Source organism: Scleropages formosus, chromosome 12 (assembly GCF_900964775.1).
Source record: "Scleropages formosus chromosome 12, fSclFor1.1, whole genome shotgun sequence".
Classification (NCBI taxonomy): domain Eukaryota; kingdom Metazoa; phylum Chordata; class Actinopteri; order Osteoglossiformes; family Osteoglossidae; genus Scleropages; species Scleropages formosus.
This window is the reverse complement of record NC_041817.1, coordinates 9,462,181-9,479,961: the sequence shown is the minus strand read 5'-3', so window position 1 is coordinate 9,479,961 and position 17,781 is coordinate 9,462,181. Positions and strand designations below refer to the sequence as shown.

At 42.7% G+C, this 17,781-nt stretch overlaps 1 protein-coding gene across 5 annotated transcripts in view; it reads right to left on the bottom strand.

Moving 5' to 3' along the window:
• zmat4a (zinc finger, matrin-type 4a) overlaps positions 1-17,781 on the bottom strand; it is an 86,574-nt gene that overhangs the window by 25,868 nt on the left and 42,925 nt on the right. For all 5 annotated transcript variants that reach the window (XM_018744042.2, XM_029256951.1, XM_018744044.2 and 2 more), the window contains one exon: positions 6,576-6,732. In XM_018744042.2, the coding sequence (XP_018599558.1) occupies positions 6,576-6,732 (157 nt within the window). The remainder of the gene's footprint in view (positions 1-6,575; positions 6,733-17,781) is intronic.

Genomic DNA, 17,781 nt, shown 5'->3' with positions numbered 1-17,781 from the left:
CGAAGCACCACTAAGTGAACATTCTGTTGCACGATTGCTCCTCTCTTCTATTGTTATTGTTCCTTGAACTGGGAGAGTTGCTCCTGTAAGAATCCTAATGTACTTTTTACAGATGACCAATTAAAATATAACATTGAATTTAATTGCAAGGACAGGCCATTTTTATGCACTGCAATAATCCCTGACTTGACCTCAGTCTCCCAAGAATTCCTTTCAACAGGGTACACAGCAAAAAACACCTTATTAAAAAATGCCCAGCGAATAAGGAATGCAGTTATCAACAACAAATCTCCACCGAGAGAAACATCTTGATCTTTTTTTAAAGGCTGTACTTCAAGTACGAAACGGCAGGGGCGGACAGACAGGAAGGAGCGGAAACAATGAGCCAAACAAGCACGAGAAAAGGGCGTCACGCAGCTGCTCCCACAGCGCAGGCCATCACCTTATTTCAGAAAGCGGTAAAATGCAGTAAATTGACGCATTCCACATCCGAGCGGTGATCCAAAAGAAAAAAGCCTCTCCTTTACGACTGTACTTTCTTTTCTGCTATCCTCAGTGTTTCCCCAGTGCTGAATCGTGTCCTCTTCTGAACCAGCTACCTCAGTCCAAGCGGGGAGGGGTAGGGCTACACTTATCGCTCAACTACCCCTGCATGCGCTTAGAGTCCCAGGCGCAGATAACACTGTGCCATTACAGCGGTTGGCACGAGGAGCGTAAAGCAATTTAAAGATGCAATCACTCGGCGTACGTGAAGGAAAGACCCCGGCAAAGTAGTACCAGGGGTGAGATAATAGGTTGCGAAGGGCATTATTCTTGTTCTTGTAGGTGTCAGCCCAGATTTGAGTGGTGTGAGTCTCACCTACCATCGGAAGTAAGTAAATGTCCAACTGACAAGTGACCGCTACCGCGAGGCCTCAACACAACGAGTTCTTTCAGCATTTCGTAAGTGCTGTCGCTTGTAATCTATTACGGTAAGGAAAGCTGCGCTGAGGAGAGGGTCGTCTAAATTGTCATACTGAAAAATGAGTAATTGTGTTTGCGGATTACCAAAAGACGACGTTTCGTCCAAACGCCATAGTTATTATGGAGCACGGCTTTCTCGGTCTTTGCACTGAAACTGCAATTTGGAACTGAGCCAGAATTAATCCTAACGGTAACTGGCAAGAGAATTTAAAATAGCACGTCCATTTTTGGAGCACTATTCAGTAAGTCGCATATTGCAAATGAGTACAAGGCAAATGTACAGTTACTCTTAGGGCATTTAATGTACAACAGGAGAGGTGTGAGTGTGTTGAATAAATGACAAAATTCTTATTTTTAAGAATGTCAAGAGTTCAACTGTTGTACGCAGACAAGCAATCAGAAGGTTTTTTGGAAGGTGGTACACACTGATGAATGTTACGGTAATACTCAACTACAAGAGCAGTTTGGTGAAAGGACATATTCCGGGAAGGAAGTCTGCAAAGGGTAGATTTCTGGGGTTGTGAGCAGAGAGTTTAAAGAGGGAACCCTGCACTTTGTCTTAGTGACCCACTTGGCTGAACACGCGCAGGTCTCCGTGGAGACGGCCAGGATTAACGGGCACACTTGGCCACTCCATTAGACCTCCTTATGCAGAAATCAATGGCAATGCTCCACACTTGGCCCAAGCATCTACCAGATACATCTCCCTGGCATTCTGCTTTCATTTTGGAAAAACTGCCCTCATACGCACTGGACTGACCTTCTAATTGTGTTGGAAACAAAACAAGTCCACACCAACATGTAGAAACATAATAATTCACCTTAGTATACACTCATTAACTGCTTGCCCTTGTCAGGATTGCGGCAGCCTGGAGTCTATCCTGGAATCACGGCATGCTAGGCTAGGGGAGGTACATCTGCTACCTGCTGCGCCACTGTGCCTCCCTGCAGCGAAACACCAAATAGTAACATTACAATGTAATAACTAAGTGGTCTCAGACAAAGGTTTCAGCAAAATAAATAATATTTTAAAATTAACCCCATCATTGCCACTGTTTCCAAATATTGGTTCTGGGTGTTTGTAATAAAATATTGTGGCATTTATAACATATGTTGAAATTACTTTCTAGTATGATTACACCACACAAAATGTGTGCTGCTAGGAGAAAGAAATAAATTAATTCTAATTACTAATAGGGGGGCGTGGTGGTGCAGCGGGTTTGGATGGGTCCTGCTCTCCGGTGGGTCTAGGGTTTGAGTCCCGCTTGGGGTTCCTTGCGACGGACTGGCATCCCATCCTGGGTGTGTCCCCTCCCCTCCAGTTTAGGACAAGTTGCTTCAGCCAATGGGTGTGTGTGTGGGTAATTACTAATAATCTGGTATAAATTAATAGTTCTGGGTATTAGTGGTTTAAAAATAAAAGGAGTGATGTTCGAGTTTTCAACTGGACTTTTAAAATACTGTTTTATAGAACTAGTAACATTCACTAAGAATATAAGCCATCAAAAACTGCAATGCGATGCAACTATTCATAATAAAATACTGTTAAAACTGCTTTTTTCCCCCCTTCACACTTCTTCCTCACATTTGCTCTGTCCAGACCCTTCACCATTATTTCTTACCCTGCATCTCTGCTCTGAGCCCACCTGAGAGGCGTGTCATCACCTAACCAGATCACACTGTGCTGGTGAAAATGATATTCCTTAACACTTTTATCACAGAATATCGAGTTAGCATAAAGCAGATGCATTACAGCTGAACTCAATATCAGAGTGGGTGTGGGAGTGAGGGGGCACCTTAATCTTAACCGTCACATAACAAGGCTGAACTGGACTTGAACTTTCCCTAAACCGAAAAAGCATTTGTTTATGGCAATGCTTTGTACCATTATGGGGAAACTGAATTTTAAGGTTGCTTTCATCTGTTGGAAAGGAGCTGTCTGGACTAATGTTGAGTGTCAGTGTGAGTGATGACTCCTCTTCACTTTCTTGGTGGGGTTCCGTTCTGAGCCATCACACACAGATGGCCAAGCTAATGACCTAATCTGTCAGCAGCCGTGTATGAGGTGGACACCTGCGGAAGGCTCTTTGTTAAACACCTCTGAGGAATCCAGGAGGAGCACTTCCCGATTCGGAGCAACTGAAAAGGCGAAACATATTGAAAGAGGAAACATTTTGAGATTGCACAAAAGACCCAGAGAGTAAAAACAGGGCACACTATACCAAGTGGTATCAGAACTATGACCACATTGATCAAGATTCAGGAATGATCTTCATATACAGGTTATACAGCCAGCCAGTGGAGTCATCTTCACAGAACCTTTCCATAATTTGCGAAGGGGTTGGACTCATTGCAGCATGAGGCTTTAATTTATTATTGTATTATTCATTGTAGTGCATCAGGTAACCATAACCACTAGTGGGTCCCTAGGAGGGAACAACAACAGGGGGATTGGCTCCTGTGGCAGGAATGCAGAAGCACACCAGCAGAGCTGGAGGGAGCGTGGAAATGTTCAAGACCATAATGGAAAATAATGGCAGCACAAGGGTATGTCCTGTCACTTTGAGCCAGCTGTTACACTCACCATAACCATTCTATTAGATGACGGCACATAAACTTGCATCGTCACAATTCCCAATCCCCCCCACCCATAGCCGCAGGCATAAGGCCATTTCCACCAGGACATTTGAAAGGGGTCTCGTTTGCATTCACCTCTGGTCCCATAGCTGGAAGAGAATGTGTTTGTGCCTCCCTCTTCCCAACCCTCCCCCAGGCTGTGGACGGCCTGGTTCTTAGTGAAAGAGACACTAATGCTCTGCTCTCGGGCATGTTCCGAATGTTGGGCCACACTAAAGAACTTGCTCCTCAACAACGAAAGCTTTGAGATAGTCCTGGAAATTAGAACACAACCTAGGTCATAAGGTCCACAAATACACCTGCATATGGATACACGGACACTGTTTTTAAATGTAAAGCCCCTTCACATTTATTCAATAATAACACATCTTTTAAAGATAAAAATTAAACACACTTTTACCAGCACACACACATTCACACATAGGCTAACCCCAACGCCACCGTTGTGAGACCTTCAAGACAGTGTGCTTTCACTTTCTCTAATTTGAATGTGCCCTCTGCAGCCCAGGCTTCCTACGGAGCTCCCTTTACGTCTTTTTTGGGTCAATTAGCACCCGAAGCAGGCCAGCCGTAGACACTGATGTGGAGCGAAGGAGTGACGCAGCAGGCCTTTTGCTTGCTTCCCCCATCCCCCAGTACAGCAGTCCTGTCATGACTAATAGTGTTTACAATGAAAAGAAATAATGAGAATAAAATACAGCGTTCCTGAAACACCAACCCTGGAGGAACTTGGTGGCCTGGCCCCCAGGGTATATCAGGTTACTAGCAGACATCTCCGGGGTCATAGAGAAACCGGGATGTTTTGTATTTACACAACTCATTACACTTAAACACATGCAAGTGTGTGCACACAAACACACAGCTGATTTTTTAACCAACAATATAATACTTTAGAACGTAAAATGTCAAAAGAAAATTTAGGAGCTGCTTTGAAACAGCAAACTGAGAATGGCTCTAAATTATGAATAGTTTTCAGCGGTACATTAACAAGCCTATGCAGCATAAGAGGATGTCTTGTCAGGCCAGGCTATTAATACAAGGCACAATTATAAAATTAAGCAGAATACACCATTTAATGTTCCTGGACGTCAAATAGCACCAGACAAACATGGAAACATCTTAACTGGTTCAATATTATCATAGAAATTTAGAATTTAATATTATCTTAGAATGTTTTTCTTTTTTCTTTTGAGGGGGTGCGGTGGCGCAGTGGGTTGGACCGCAGTCCTGCTCTCCGGTGGGTCTGGGGTTCAAGTCCCGCTTGGGGTGCCTTGCGGCGGACTGGCGTCCCGTCCTGGGTGTGTCCCCTTCCCCCTCCGGCCTTACGCCCTGTGTTGCCGGGTAGGCTCCGGTTCCCCGTGACCCCGTAAGGGACAAGCGGTTCTGAAAATGTGTGTGTGTGTGTGTGTGTTTTTCTTTTTTTTTTTGTGATCACAAGCGTACAAAATAATGGATTAAGTATTTGACATAACAGTCTTTCCACTTTTTGGATTCCTTGGATTCTGGTACATCATCAAATTTGGCATTAGCAAAGTTATTTTTTCCCTACAATGGTAGCAAAGTGGTTTGAAACCCATTGGACCCCAAGGTTGCACGTTCCAATCCTACCTCCAGCTTGACTTCCCTTGAGCAAGGTACTTGTCCTAAATTGCTTTAGTAAAATTATCCAGTTCTAAAAATGAGTAAATAATTGTAAACAGCTTAACATTGTAAGTTTCTTTGGAGAAAAGCATCAGCTAAACAAATAAATCTAAATGTCAAGTGCTTACAGGATGTTACTCATTTATACAACAGGGTACGCTTACTGTATCAATCCACAGTAAGCAGCTTTCTCAAGAATACAGGAGGAGTGGAACTCAGTTTGGGAACTTTCATATTGCCAGGCAACAGCCCTAACCACTATGCAATACTAATGTGTTACTATGCACTCATCTCAGGAAGAAGAATTGGCAATGTTGAAATGTGGTAAAGCTCACTGGACTCCATCTAAGCCTGCTATGTCAATGACATCACTGCAAGGGTCCAAGATTGATTCGTTGGCGCCTTGGGCTTTTAGCTCAGCCAGCTGTACCTCTTGCCAGGAGTTTCAGAGTCTGTGCCAGTTGACAACAGGAGTTTGCTCCCCCATCAGGGCATTCCTGTTATGCAAAAAACTTTTCAGGTCCTTCCCGCTTTCATCCAAAGTCTCTCTTACGATTGTGTCCCATGTGTACACCCGGAGAAAAGATTGTTTATGAAGCTGGTGTTTATTCAGCCCTGCATCATGAGCCTTCATCTTCCTTGGGGTCTTCCAGGTGTTCGTGGATTCAGAAGTAACAGCTGTTCCAGTTCACAATGTTGGCCAGCTTTCCATTGCCCCAAGGTATTCTGAGCAGTAATTGAATCTAAACCCAGGCATCCACAGATCAGATGAAATTCAGTTTTACCAGAAGGCACAAGCTGTGCCCAGCCACCTGCCTTGTACCCAACCTGAGCTGGCTGCTTTGCCATCCATATATATGCAGACATCTGCTGTACTCACCCTACCGCTCAGGTGATTCACACACCCCTTTCTCGATAGAGCAGCCCTGCCCTGGGCCGGCTGTGACCTGCACCTTATAACCATGCTGTTCTGACCACCTTAAGGAGATGTCCTCCAAAGGCCTTGCACATAACATCCAGTCTCTACTAGCAGTGCACAGACAGAGCTTCCCTGAAGAGTGTGGTGGGGAGAGTATGCCAGGAGACACCATACAATATTAATTTTCAGCACTAATTACATAGAAAATGTGAATGGGAAGTTACAATTCAAGACTGAATACTTAACCACATATAGAAAGGACACTATGTCAGGAAAAAACGCATTGGAGTTGGTGTGTTTCAGCCTTGACTAACACACTTGGTTGATTTATTATAAACAGAACCTGCTGCATTTGTGGCAGTAGATTAAGCAATATGTTACACTGAGCCAAAGCATACTGATGAGAAGTCAATACCTTTGGTCGTAATGGCAGACTGCTCCCCCAGCAGCAGCTTTAGCCTCTTGGCGTGGATCTTTCCCTGGTAATGAGACTGTGCCACCACTGCAGAGGTGAAGGACATGTTGCACAGCGTGCAACACTTGTTCTTGTCCACATCACCCTCCTCGCTGCCCTGGAAGAAGACACATGGGGACTGGAGTCAAGGTTCTTGAATGTATATGGTCAAAGTACCTGCACTCACATGGCTCTGCACAGCAGGGGTCTGAAAGCCTTCAAGCTGAGGAAGAACTATTCAGCGCATGGAGTTTACAAAACAAAAATTGAGAATGGAGCAGCTATTCTATATGGAACGTCTACCATGCTTTTTTTTTCCCCCCAGAACCATTACTCCACAAATAGGACATAAAAGACATAGAACTACATGCCAGTCATGATTTTATCAAGGCTTGTAAGACGGACATGTGCATCAAGCTCAGGTGCTGCAGTCAAAACAGTCCCAGCAAACTCAGTTAAAAGACAGAAACTGAGAATCTTTACAGCAGTTAAAGTTATGCAGAGGCTGCAGATTATGGAGGCGTAGCTCTAGGGCCCTGTGCAAGCTGTACAAGAACACACACTCCCCCAGACAAAGCAATCTGAGGGGGAACTAGTGCAAACAGTCAAGTAGAGACCAAAACGGAAACAATCATATTGAAAACAACTAAGCTATTATCTCACCAAAATTTTTCTTCACAAGGGACTATTCTCTGATGATCAAATTTCTGACTAGCTGCTAGACATATACATTACTAAAAATAATGTTCAGGTTTCCAGGATAGGGTCAGGACCACTATGACTCGGTACTGGACAAGGCATTACTGATAATGAATGGATGGATAGAATCTTAATTAGTTTTATCATGCTTAGATGACGTTTGTATACCAAATGACAAAAACGTACCTGTTTATATAGTTTTTATATGGTATATTTTACTGGAACAATTCAGACAAGTATCTTACTCATGGGCACAACAGAAACAATGCTCCTCAGAAATGAAGCAGCAACCCTCAAGTTTCAAGCTGATATCTTTCACTTCTGCTTTTAACTGCTACCAGATTAACTACCTTCTGATTTAAGAATGGCATGTAGGGGTATAGGGTACTTATAACTTGCTGACTTCATGAAACAAGCCTAAATTTACTTAAGCGATATACACTGCTTTCTGATTATCTGATGTAACATTTGACCAACTGACAAGATCCAGTTTTTGTTTGTTGCTCATAGCTGACATGACATCTACAGTACCGGTCAAACATGTGAGTACAGGTGGGCAACTTATGCGACAATTGTAAAGGATGCACTGGACAGAAGACTAAAAGCAAATTAACCCACAAATACCCTTACATCTCCAGGAACTCCTGCAGAAGAGCAAGGAAGACACTTCAGCTCATTTCCTGCTCAGTTTTTTTTAACCAAACACCTAATAGGAAAAACAAGGTCCCAGCATGCATACTCAAACTTTTGACTGGAATATACAACATATTTTCATTTTATGAATTAAAAAAATGCAACTTGCTTGCATCATTTCCTTGATGTAATATGCCCACACAACCCAAGTACTGCTTGAGGCCCTTCGCTCTCTGTAACAAAACAAAAACTCCCGCTCCACATAGTTTTGCAACACAATCCGACCCTGCGAGGAGATAAATAGATGGGTTTGTTAACAGCATGTTCAGACTACAGGCAACAAACATGCACAGAGCCTTGCTGTCTGGACTGTGATGGATGTAGAAGTTTCTAGTTGGCTGTGCAAGCCAAGCAATGTCTGGTGGGCACGTCCCAGGAGGTCATCGCAAATCAGGCCCAACAATGTGTCACTGACACTTTTCCTCTCTCTTGTCTTCCACCATTGCGGATTCCTTCAGAGCTTTGGGGTATGGGCTCTTCCTGCATCTGCTTGTGTGTTAAAGCTCCCAGGGATGTTTAATCCCAGTGGTTTCAATACGCAAAGGTTCCACAGGGACCCAAAAGGCTGTGCACACATTACAGAAACAGAACACGTTCCTGAGAACTAATCACAAGTAACAGAAAGACGGAACGATGAGATCCTCCACATCACAATACCCCACAGGGGTATTTACCCCTCATAAAATGGAGAAGGTGATCATTCAAAAAGACTATTAGAGGTTTTTTGGTCCAAAGGCCCAGCACTGATTAGGTTTATCGCAGTTGAAGAGGCCACATGTTCTTTTTAGTTCTTTGTGAAGTATAATAACAATTAAACACACAGAAGTTTTACCAGACTTATATTTGAGTCGAAGGTATAGATGGTGAACAGGAAAGGGGAAAGCCTGTGCTGCTCACCACCGTGTCAGAGAAACAGTCCCGAAGCCTTACAAACATGCAACACACAAAACGGACGATCAAAGTCTATACACTGATTTACACGGAGGTAACGTGTGCTGGGTTAAGAATAACCTGAGACTTACCCGATGACAATGAAGTGCAGCGATAACTCTGTCCTAATGAGTAGGAAACTTCGGAGAACCTGATATGTCTCTTGCACAGTGCCTCCTGTGCTCGTGTTTCCTTGCTCTTTTCAAAACTCCAAATTAGATCCAGACGGTCAGCTTTAAAAGCTCAGATTGAGTACAGGTTTCATGTGTATTGGAGGGACACCTGGGTGGTTTGTCATCAGTAAAGAGCACACGGTGCAGCAGAATGCATCTCAGCAGTTGACATTTATATCGTCTACACAGGAAAAACTTCCTGACTCATCCGTACACAACAAATCTAATCTTCGCCATATTTCGACAGACATGTATAGTGTGGCCTTTTCATCTCGAAACCCTGGTGACAACGATTACTGTCCCATACTGGCAAAACGTATTGCTATGTTGCATTTTACAAATCTGTGACTGGGAGATGTATGGTGTTTTAGCAGAAAGTCACCCTTGCGCCCATTCATCTCAGGTAAATGAAATAATCGTTGTGATCTGCAAGCAGCAAATTCACTTTGCTGTCAGTCTGGCGCAGCATTCTCTCACTGTCCCCCAAATACAGTCACTTGACGGCCCAACCTTGCAAGCCTGTATTTGCTCCATTACGATGAGGGATGTATGAGACACCGCCGCATGGGCCACACACAGGCTTTCGTTGCCAAGTGATTCTTGAGGCCAGTTCCTGCTGACACTGACACGGTGTAAGACTAATCCTTGAGCCAGTGATTTTATGCTTTTTTTTGCCTAACTCCCGCAAGGCAGAGAAGCGAAGTAGGACAGTTGAGCAGAAGGGTGGATATGAGAGAGCGAAAGAAAAGTTGAGCCTAATATAGAACCAGACAACAAAGTCTGTTGCTCTTACGGCGTCTGTTGAGGATGACTCGGCTGAGCAGGCCATGCGCAGTACTCAGGACCATTTTTAACACTTGCCTATGACATTTATTAATTTAGCAGACACTTTTCTCCAAAGCGACTTCCAAAGAACACTGTAGTGTTATCGGCCCACACACCTTATTCACCAAGGTGACTTACACTGCTGGATACACTACTTACACTGGGTCACTCATCCATACATCAGTGGAACACACTCTCTCTGTCACTCACACACTATGGATGAACCTGAAAAGCATGTCTTTGGACTATGGGAAAAAACCAGAGCACCCAGAGGAAGCCCACACAGACAACATCAAACTCCAAACAGACTGAGCGAGAATCAAACCCACGTCTTCTCGCATCACCCAGGTGCTGTGAGACAGGTCTCTGGCACCAATAAAGGTCTCTATAAATAGGTAATGAGAAAACCACATTGCTGCATTCAAAGAAAAGATTTTAAAATGAGAACACAGTTTATTAGGCAAAGATTATTGGATGACAGCTGTAATGTCTTTCAAGTAGTACTCTCTCAAGTCAAATTTATTTACAAAAAAGTGGCACAAGCGACCACCACCAACCTACTTCGGAAATGCAGACGCAGAGCCAAAGCTTGCTAAAGCATTCTAAAAAAAAGAATTACAACACTCCAAATGACTCCAAGTTATTGTCACATAGTCCCTGCTCAAAATGCAGAGATCAATGACCAACATTTAACTATTGTACTCCTGAAATATTAATTTGCAAGAGAGTTTCTTTTAAAATCTTAATCTTGTAACAAAAACACAAAACACTGCAAGCTTGCTACCAATACTTGTTACACATTTTCAAAGAAACCAAGGATTTTCGACCATGTAATTATAGATTTTATAGATTTATAGATATGTATTCCATGTATTTATAGATTTTTGAATTGCATTTTCTTTTCCGGTCTGTAATCAAAAGTTTTTGTTTCTTGGGGAGTGAATGAAACCTGTTTCCACATTTCGCTGTCAGGTGGTAGTAAAATTGGACCCAAACAGAAAACATTGTAGGACTGGATTAATTCAACAAGATGATGAGTACTTAAGAAGCTTACAGTGAATAGCAGTTTGGGGACACAACATATTTTTATTTTCAGTCAATTTAAGTTAGCTTTATGTTTAATGCAGCTCCAATACACACACACACACATTCTCAGAACCACTTGTCCCATACAGGGTCACAGGGAACCAGAGCCTACCCGGTAACACAGGGCGTAAGGCCGGAGGGGGAGGGGACACACCCAGGACGGGATGCCAGTCCATCACAAGGCACCCCAAGCAGGACTCGAACCCCAGACCCACTGGAGAGCAAGACTGTGGTCCAACCCACTGCGCCCCCAAGTGCGGCTTCAATGTGTGTGTTAAAATAAGTCAACATTAAAAAAAAAATTATTTCAGATATAAATAAGACTTTTATGGTGGATTTGACCGGTGCCCACTGTGTGGCGGGTCTGGGGTTCAAACCCTGCTTAGGGTGCCTTGCAACAGCCTGGTGTTCCATCCTGGGTGTGTTCCTTCCCCCTTTGGACTTGTGCCCTGCGTTACTGGGTAATGCTTTGGCTCCCTGGGACAAGCAGTTGTTGACATTGACTTTTACAGAACTACTGCAACAAATAAATCAAGGTATGCCTCTATTACTATGCTTTTATTGATTGTATAGGAGATTTTTTCATTACAGCAGACTTCATTTTAATGTTGTTTCTGATTAATAAAACAAAATAAAAGTTGAATAAAAGTTGTCCCAGCCATTGCATACCCTGCCTTGCACATCATGTTTTTGGGAAAGACCCTGGAACATTGTGAACCTGGATAGGATGAGCGGTTGGTCAATGTTGAGGAGCTTTTGATGCTTTTACTGAAAAACTGTGAATAAATCAAGGGAGATCTGCATTATTATGCTTTCATTGTTTGTAACATAGTGGTTAAAGAGACTTATGAACATACTTCCAGTTATGAACATACTTCAGGTCCCAACTAGACCCAGCGTATTTTAGCATCAAAGAAGGCAATCATTTACTAATACAGTGGGACTGTTGTAGAATCCACTGCCTTTTACCTTGAAAAAAGAACAAAAGATCAAGCATATGGAAAAATAAATAAATAAACAGATAAACTGTGACAAATATCTGAGTGAACAATTCCAGGTTTGCGTTAGGCGCCGTATGCTGCATGGAAGGTATCATGGGAAAGAGGTGGTCTGACAAGCAGCACTGCTGGAGGGTTCATGGCTTGTAATCAGGTTGCACACCTCCACTGGAAGGAAAAGGGACTGAGGACTTTTGATATCTGTGGCTCCTGCAACACTCGAACAAGCACACTGGAGAGAGCCAAGTCAGCTAAAAACCACTTGGAATTTGCAGCGGAAATTTCGCACATCGCTACTTCAAAGAAAAAATTTGTAGTACTACTTTAGTTCAATAATTTAAAGTGGCAAACAGATTTTGGCATTAAAGTCATTAAGATGCAACTCACGTTTCGTAGTGGCTTGTCGTGCACAGCTACACACTGCGTGCTTGACGTAGCGTTTTGCTGGCATGTTAAAAATGCAACATCAAGAAAATTTTGATGTGATGAAATGTGCCTGTTTCTGAATAGGATATCTACAAAATTCATAATCTGTTTAATTTCTGTTGAAAAAAAATGTGCGAAACTCTGTTGCAGAAACCTTATGCTGGATAAGTGATAAAGAACAACAAAGCAGCAAATCATCTTTTTCACAGCTGTTAAATGGATGTGTGAAAGCAAGAATCTCTGGGAAACAACTTGGAATTGCTTGGTATCTTACAGATTATCATGCATATCACCTTTACACTCAAGGGATATTGTCATGGAAAAATAAGAAATTAATGCATAATTTAAAAGTAAAGAGTAGCAACAAATTCTTATGGTCAGAACAAAAAAATCAACATGTAAACATTAAAAATAACACTTGGGTCTTCATGGTCCTCAACCACACGATCTTAATGGTACAAGTGGGTTAAACTGAGGCCATCGGCCCAGACTAACAGGCAGAGATTCAGTGAACAGACTTCAAGCCTCCCACCTGTGAGACCTGTTGGCAGTGGAAGTACTCAGAGGAAACATCAATGATGGGAGAAAAGTACAGGTGGTCCCCGACTTACGATGGTTCGACATATGATTTTTTCGACTTTATGATAGTGAGCTGGCGATATACATTCAGTAGGAACCGTACTTCGAATTTTGAATTTAGATTTTTTTCCCTGGGCAAGTGATACGTGGAGCAATAATCTCTCGTGATGCTGGGCAGCGATCCACATCTCCCAGGCTGTCACGCAGAGGTGTGTATTAGGGGTATTAAATGCATTTTCAACATGATATTTTTGACTTCAGATGGGTTTTACAGAACATAACCCCATTGTAAATCAGGGACCATCACTATGGCCTAAACATCACTGGTACTACTTGCTTTCTGCATTGCATAGACATCTCAAAGATTACATTTACATTTATTTATTTAGCAGACACTTTTCGCCAAAGCAACTTCCAATGAACTCCATGTATTGTTATCAGCCCACACACCTTATTCACCGCAGTGACTTACACTGCTAGACACACTACTTACAACACATCACTCACCCATACAACACACTCTCTCTGTCACTCACACACTCTGTGGGGAACCTGAACAGCGTATCTTTAGACTTTGGGAGGAAACCCATGCAGACATGGGGAGAAAACACAAACTCCACACAGACTGAGCAGGGATTGAACCCACATCCTCTCACACCACCCAGGCACTGTGAGACAGCAGTGCCACCTCAAAGACAAACAACAGAAATTGGATGCATCTCAGCTCAAACTGCAGCGTCACAGTAAATGGCACAAATACTTTTGTAAGAGAGTGGTCAGTTTTTTTTTTTTTGTTCTCCATTAACTTGAGAAAAAATTCTAATAATTTTTTTTTTCTTTTTTTTGCTTTGTCATTAAGGGTCATTATGTGTTGATTAATGGTAAAAACAAATCAGTGCAATCCATTTTGAAATAAGTCTACAAGACAACAAAGTGTGCTAGCGGAGGGGTCCGAATACTTTTTGAAAGCACTTTAACTAGTTGTTATTCACTGCTCAGCATACAGAAACCTGCATTACTTACTACATACACACACACATTTTCAGAACCGCTTGTCCCATACAGGGTCGCGGGGAACCGGAGCCTACCCGGCAACTCAGGGCGTAAGGCCGGAGGGGGAGGGGACACACCCAGGACGGGACGCCAGTCCGTCGCAAGGCACCCCAAGCGGGACTCGAACCCCAGACCCACCAGAGAGCAGGACTGCGCCACCGCACCCCCTACTTACTACATACATGAATTCAAATTTTATATTACGTTTCAAGCAGGTCTTTGGTTTCCATCTACAACATTCTGCTAAGTGCTGATGAGACACCTCCAAGTGTGTAGAGTTATGCTCCAAACCATCCTTCCATTACAACAAGACAAGCCGTCAGATACAAGAAACTGGGAGGATTAAGAAATCAGAGCAACAAAGAAGCACAGGCGTACACTAAATGTAAATATGCCGCGTGACATTACACGGCTCCTGCCTTTCTAATGAAGTTGTGTACCACCACACTGCTCTGTGACCCAGGGGAAATAAGCTCCTGGTAGGATTATTTAGCATGAAACAAACACAGCTGAGTCCAGGCAGAATTGAGTGGAAATCTGATTTCACTTGTAGATGTAGATGCTGGACAGCAAAAGCAGACTCTGGTGTTTTTTTTTTTTTTTTTATCATTAGAAACCAGCTGTGCTGTGAAGGTTCATCTGCCTTTCATTGTTTAGCAGATGGCGCGACAAGACAGATGGATACAGTATATAATACACACTCTGAAGTAAACTTGCTGTTGCAGCTCCTCTCTCGCTGGCGACAGCACTTGCTAAAATGGCACTGTGAAACTGAGAGGCCTTCACTGGACATGTCATCCCCTGGTCTGTATTGTGAATCCACACTCAGTCAGCTCGAGGTCTTGCCCAGTAGCTCGCCCCGACGTGACCGTGGGGACGCAGGTGCAGCAAGTCATACATCGCTGATGGCTGTGAAGCATGAGATGGCTGCTTCCCCTCCACCTGCACCGGCACACTATGCCTGTGCCACATCGAATTAACGTTATGCATCTCCACACCATGTCCCTCGCTGAGCTCAACAATGAAGAGTGTTTTAAGGGTGTGCGTGTGCATACACTCACCAAAAACACACACGGACATGGATTTACACACAAAATACAAAAGCCTCAGCCTGATAAGCAAGGCGAGCGCTGCTTTACACACACATTGTCTGAACCGCTTGTCCCATACGGGGTCATGGGGAGCCGGCGCTTAACCCAGCGACACAGGGCATAAGGCTGGAGGGGGAGGGGACACATGCAGGATGGGACGCCAGTCTGTCGCAAGGCACTCCAAGCGGGACTCGAACCCCAGACCCACGGGAGAGCAGGACCCAGTCCAACCCATTGCACCCTCCTGCGCTGCTTTATTTCTGATTTAAACTTTCTTCAGACTTTTTCTGCACAGTGCAAATCACAACGTGTACTGACCCACTGTGTGATGATTACAAATGATTTTCGCTCCGCGTTGAAGTGCTCTTGGCAAACACCCTAACCAGGCATACTCTTAGATGAAGTTCTGAGGCTGTCCAAAATGTGGTGATTTACAGATAGGATGACACAGGATGTCATATGGCACAGAATGATAAAGGATGACAGATAGGGTTACTATTCAGTTTTACTATTTACTGTACTTGTATTTATTGTTCTGCCTTATTTATTAGCACATTCTTAATATCCAATTTGCCCACCACTGTTTTCATTTTCATTTACCTACTACAGTGTAGCAGCATCTCAACCATTCTTGTCTAAAAAATGTGTTTGTTCATGTCTAATACATGCTTGTACTGTAACTGTCTGAATCTGAGCCTCCTCACAAGCATTTCAGTGTCCAGTGTAACTATACAAATGACAAATATCTGACTCTGACAAGCTGGGCTAAGCCTCATTCATTGCAATAAACCTATCTATATCAGTATAATGAATAACACCTTCCTTAGCACCTTCTGTAGGGAGCACGCAGCAGTGTTTAGCGGTGCTTAGTTTAGTTATTCCAGGGTCTGTTATCAAAGGCGAGGCACTGCCCCGCAAAGGTACATTTAATGGGGGAAAAACTGAACGCATCGAAGTGCAGTGGCACAGTTAGTTCTGCTGATGCACATGTTGTATTATTGTACGTGAAAGGACAATCTCAGAAAATCACATTCTACAGACATTGTCTTGAAAATTAAAATTGCAGCAGTAATGAGGAGTCAAAATATTTTAAACAAACACATGTAAAGTGCACCAGTTATGGACACAGTCTAGGAAGAGGTCAAATATGACTCCTCATTACCGCTCTAGGATCCTTGAGCAATGGACTTTCTCTGAACATCTTCAAGTAAAATACTCAGCTGGTCAAATGGGTAAAATACTCTGCCTTTTTGAATAAAAAAGTGTCTGACAGTCAACTATTCAACAACAAAATTATGGAATATCATCATTTAAGAAAAAGCATATACTATATATATATATATATATATATATATATATATATACACACACACATAGTGAACAAACTACCATCCCTAATATCTTATGGATGAATGGATGGATGGATGGATACATATGCTTTCACAGATGAAGTTAGACATGACAAAAAAAGGTGCTGCTATAACGCTGGAAGACAGCCTTACTAGCATTTCTCACCATGGCTGGGAGCAGCGAAAAGCGAAAGTCTCTGGTATGCCAGTGTGAAACATTTGAGTAATATGAAATAGAAGTGCTAAAGAGACACTATGTGATTGCACTTTTTACTATTTTTAATCATTTCAGTGGAATTAAAAGATCTATTACACATACATATAGACATTATTTAGTCTAAAATGACAAAGCTGGATATTCAGGAACGTTGTTTAGGTAGTGGTGATTGTGGTATGTTTATTTCATAAATGTAAACTGCTCTGCTGCCATTAAGATGGGACATACCTGTGCTTTCACCTGTTATGATAGTTTCAAGATACCTAATATGCAAACAAAATTTTCTAGAATAACAGCATTCAGAATGATTTGTGTGCAGCAGCTTCCTATAACAACAACAAAAAAAAAAACGATTAGTCTGTTCTCATTTTGAGAAGGAAAAACCACTTTGATTATGAAAATGTGACACTGAAATAGCTTTATTGGTCTGAAATCCTTTCATCTCCTTGGATGGAAGGCTTTAAGTCAGTTCAAGTAAATGTTGGACTGCATGTGTATTATTCATTTCAAACAACCATCACATTTCAAAGCGAACGGCCACTCGTTTTAGTGACGTATAGAAAACTGTCAGGACCTTAGTACCATTTTCTTTCCATAAAGAGGATTTACTGTACAATGGGCATCTGCAGCAATGCCTATAGTGTTTTATTTACAATTCACTGTTGACAGCTCTACGAGATTGTGTTGACAAAGTGATGTGGAAGTAATTGGGCTGCTCTGTAGTCTGCCACACCATGGAAACAGGCTTTTACGACAGAATTTCATGTAGATGGATTACCTGGCTAACACCAACTCAGCCAGTGCCAGCTACAGAGAGTGCTTGGCACCAAACTACGTGTGAACCATAAGGTTCCACACCATACCTTTTCACTTCACCACACCCTACATGCTGTCTGTACACTGATCCTGTCCAATCTTGCCAGATCTGTGAACTGCAGCATTACTTGGCTGACACCTTTCTTCAAAGCAACTTACAATATTAGGTTTGTACACTAAGCTACTTACAAGGATTTACCTCTTCATTCAATAGGGTATTCGTCATGAAATA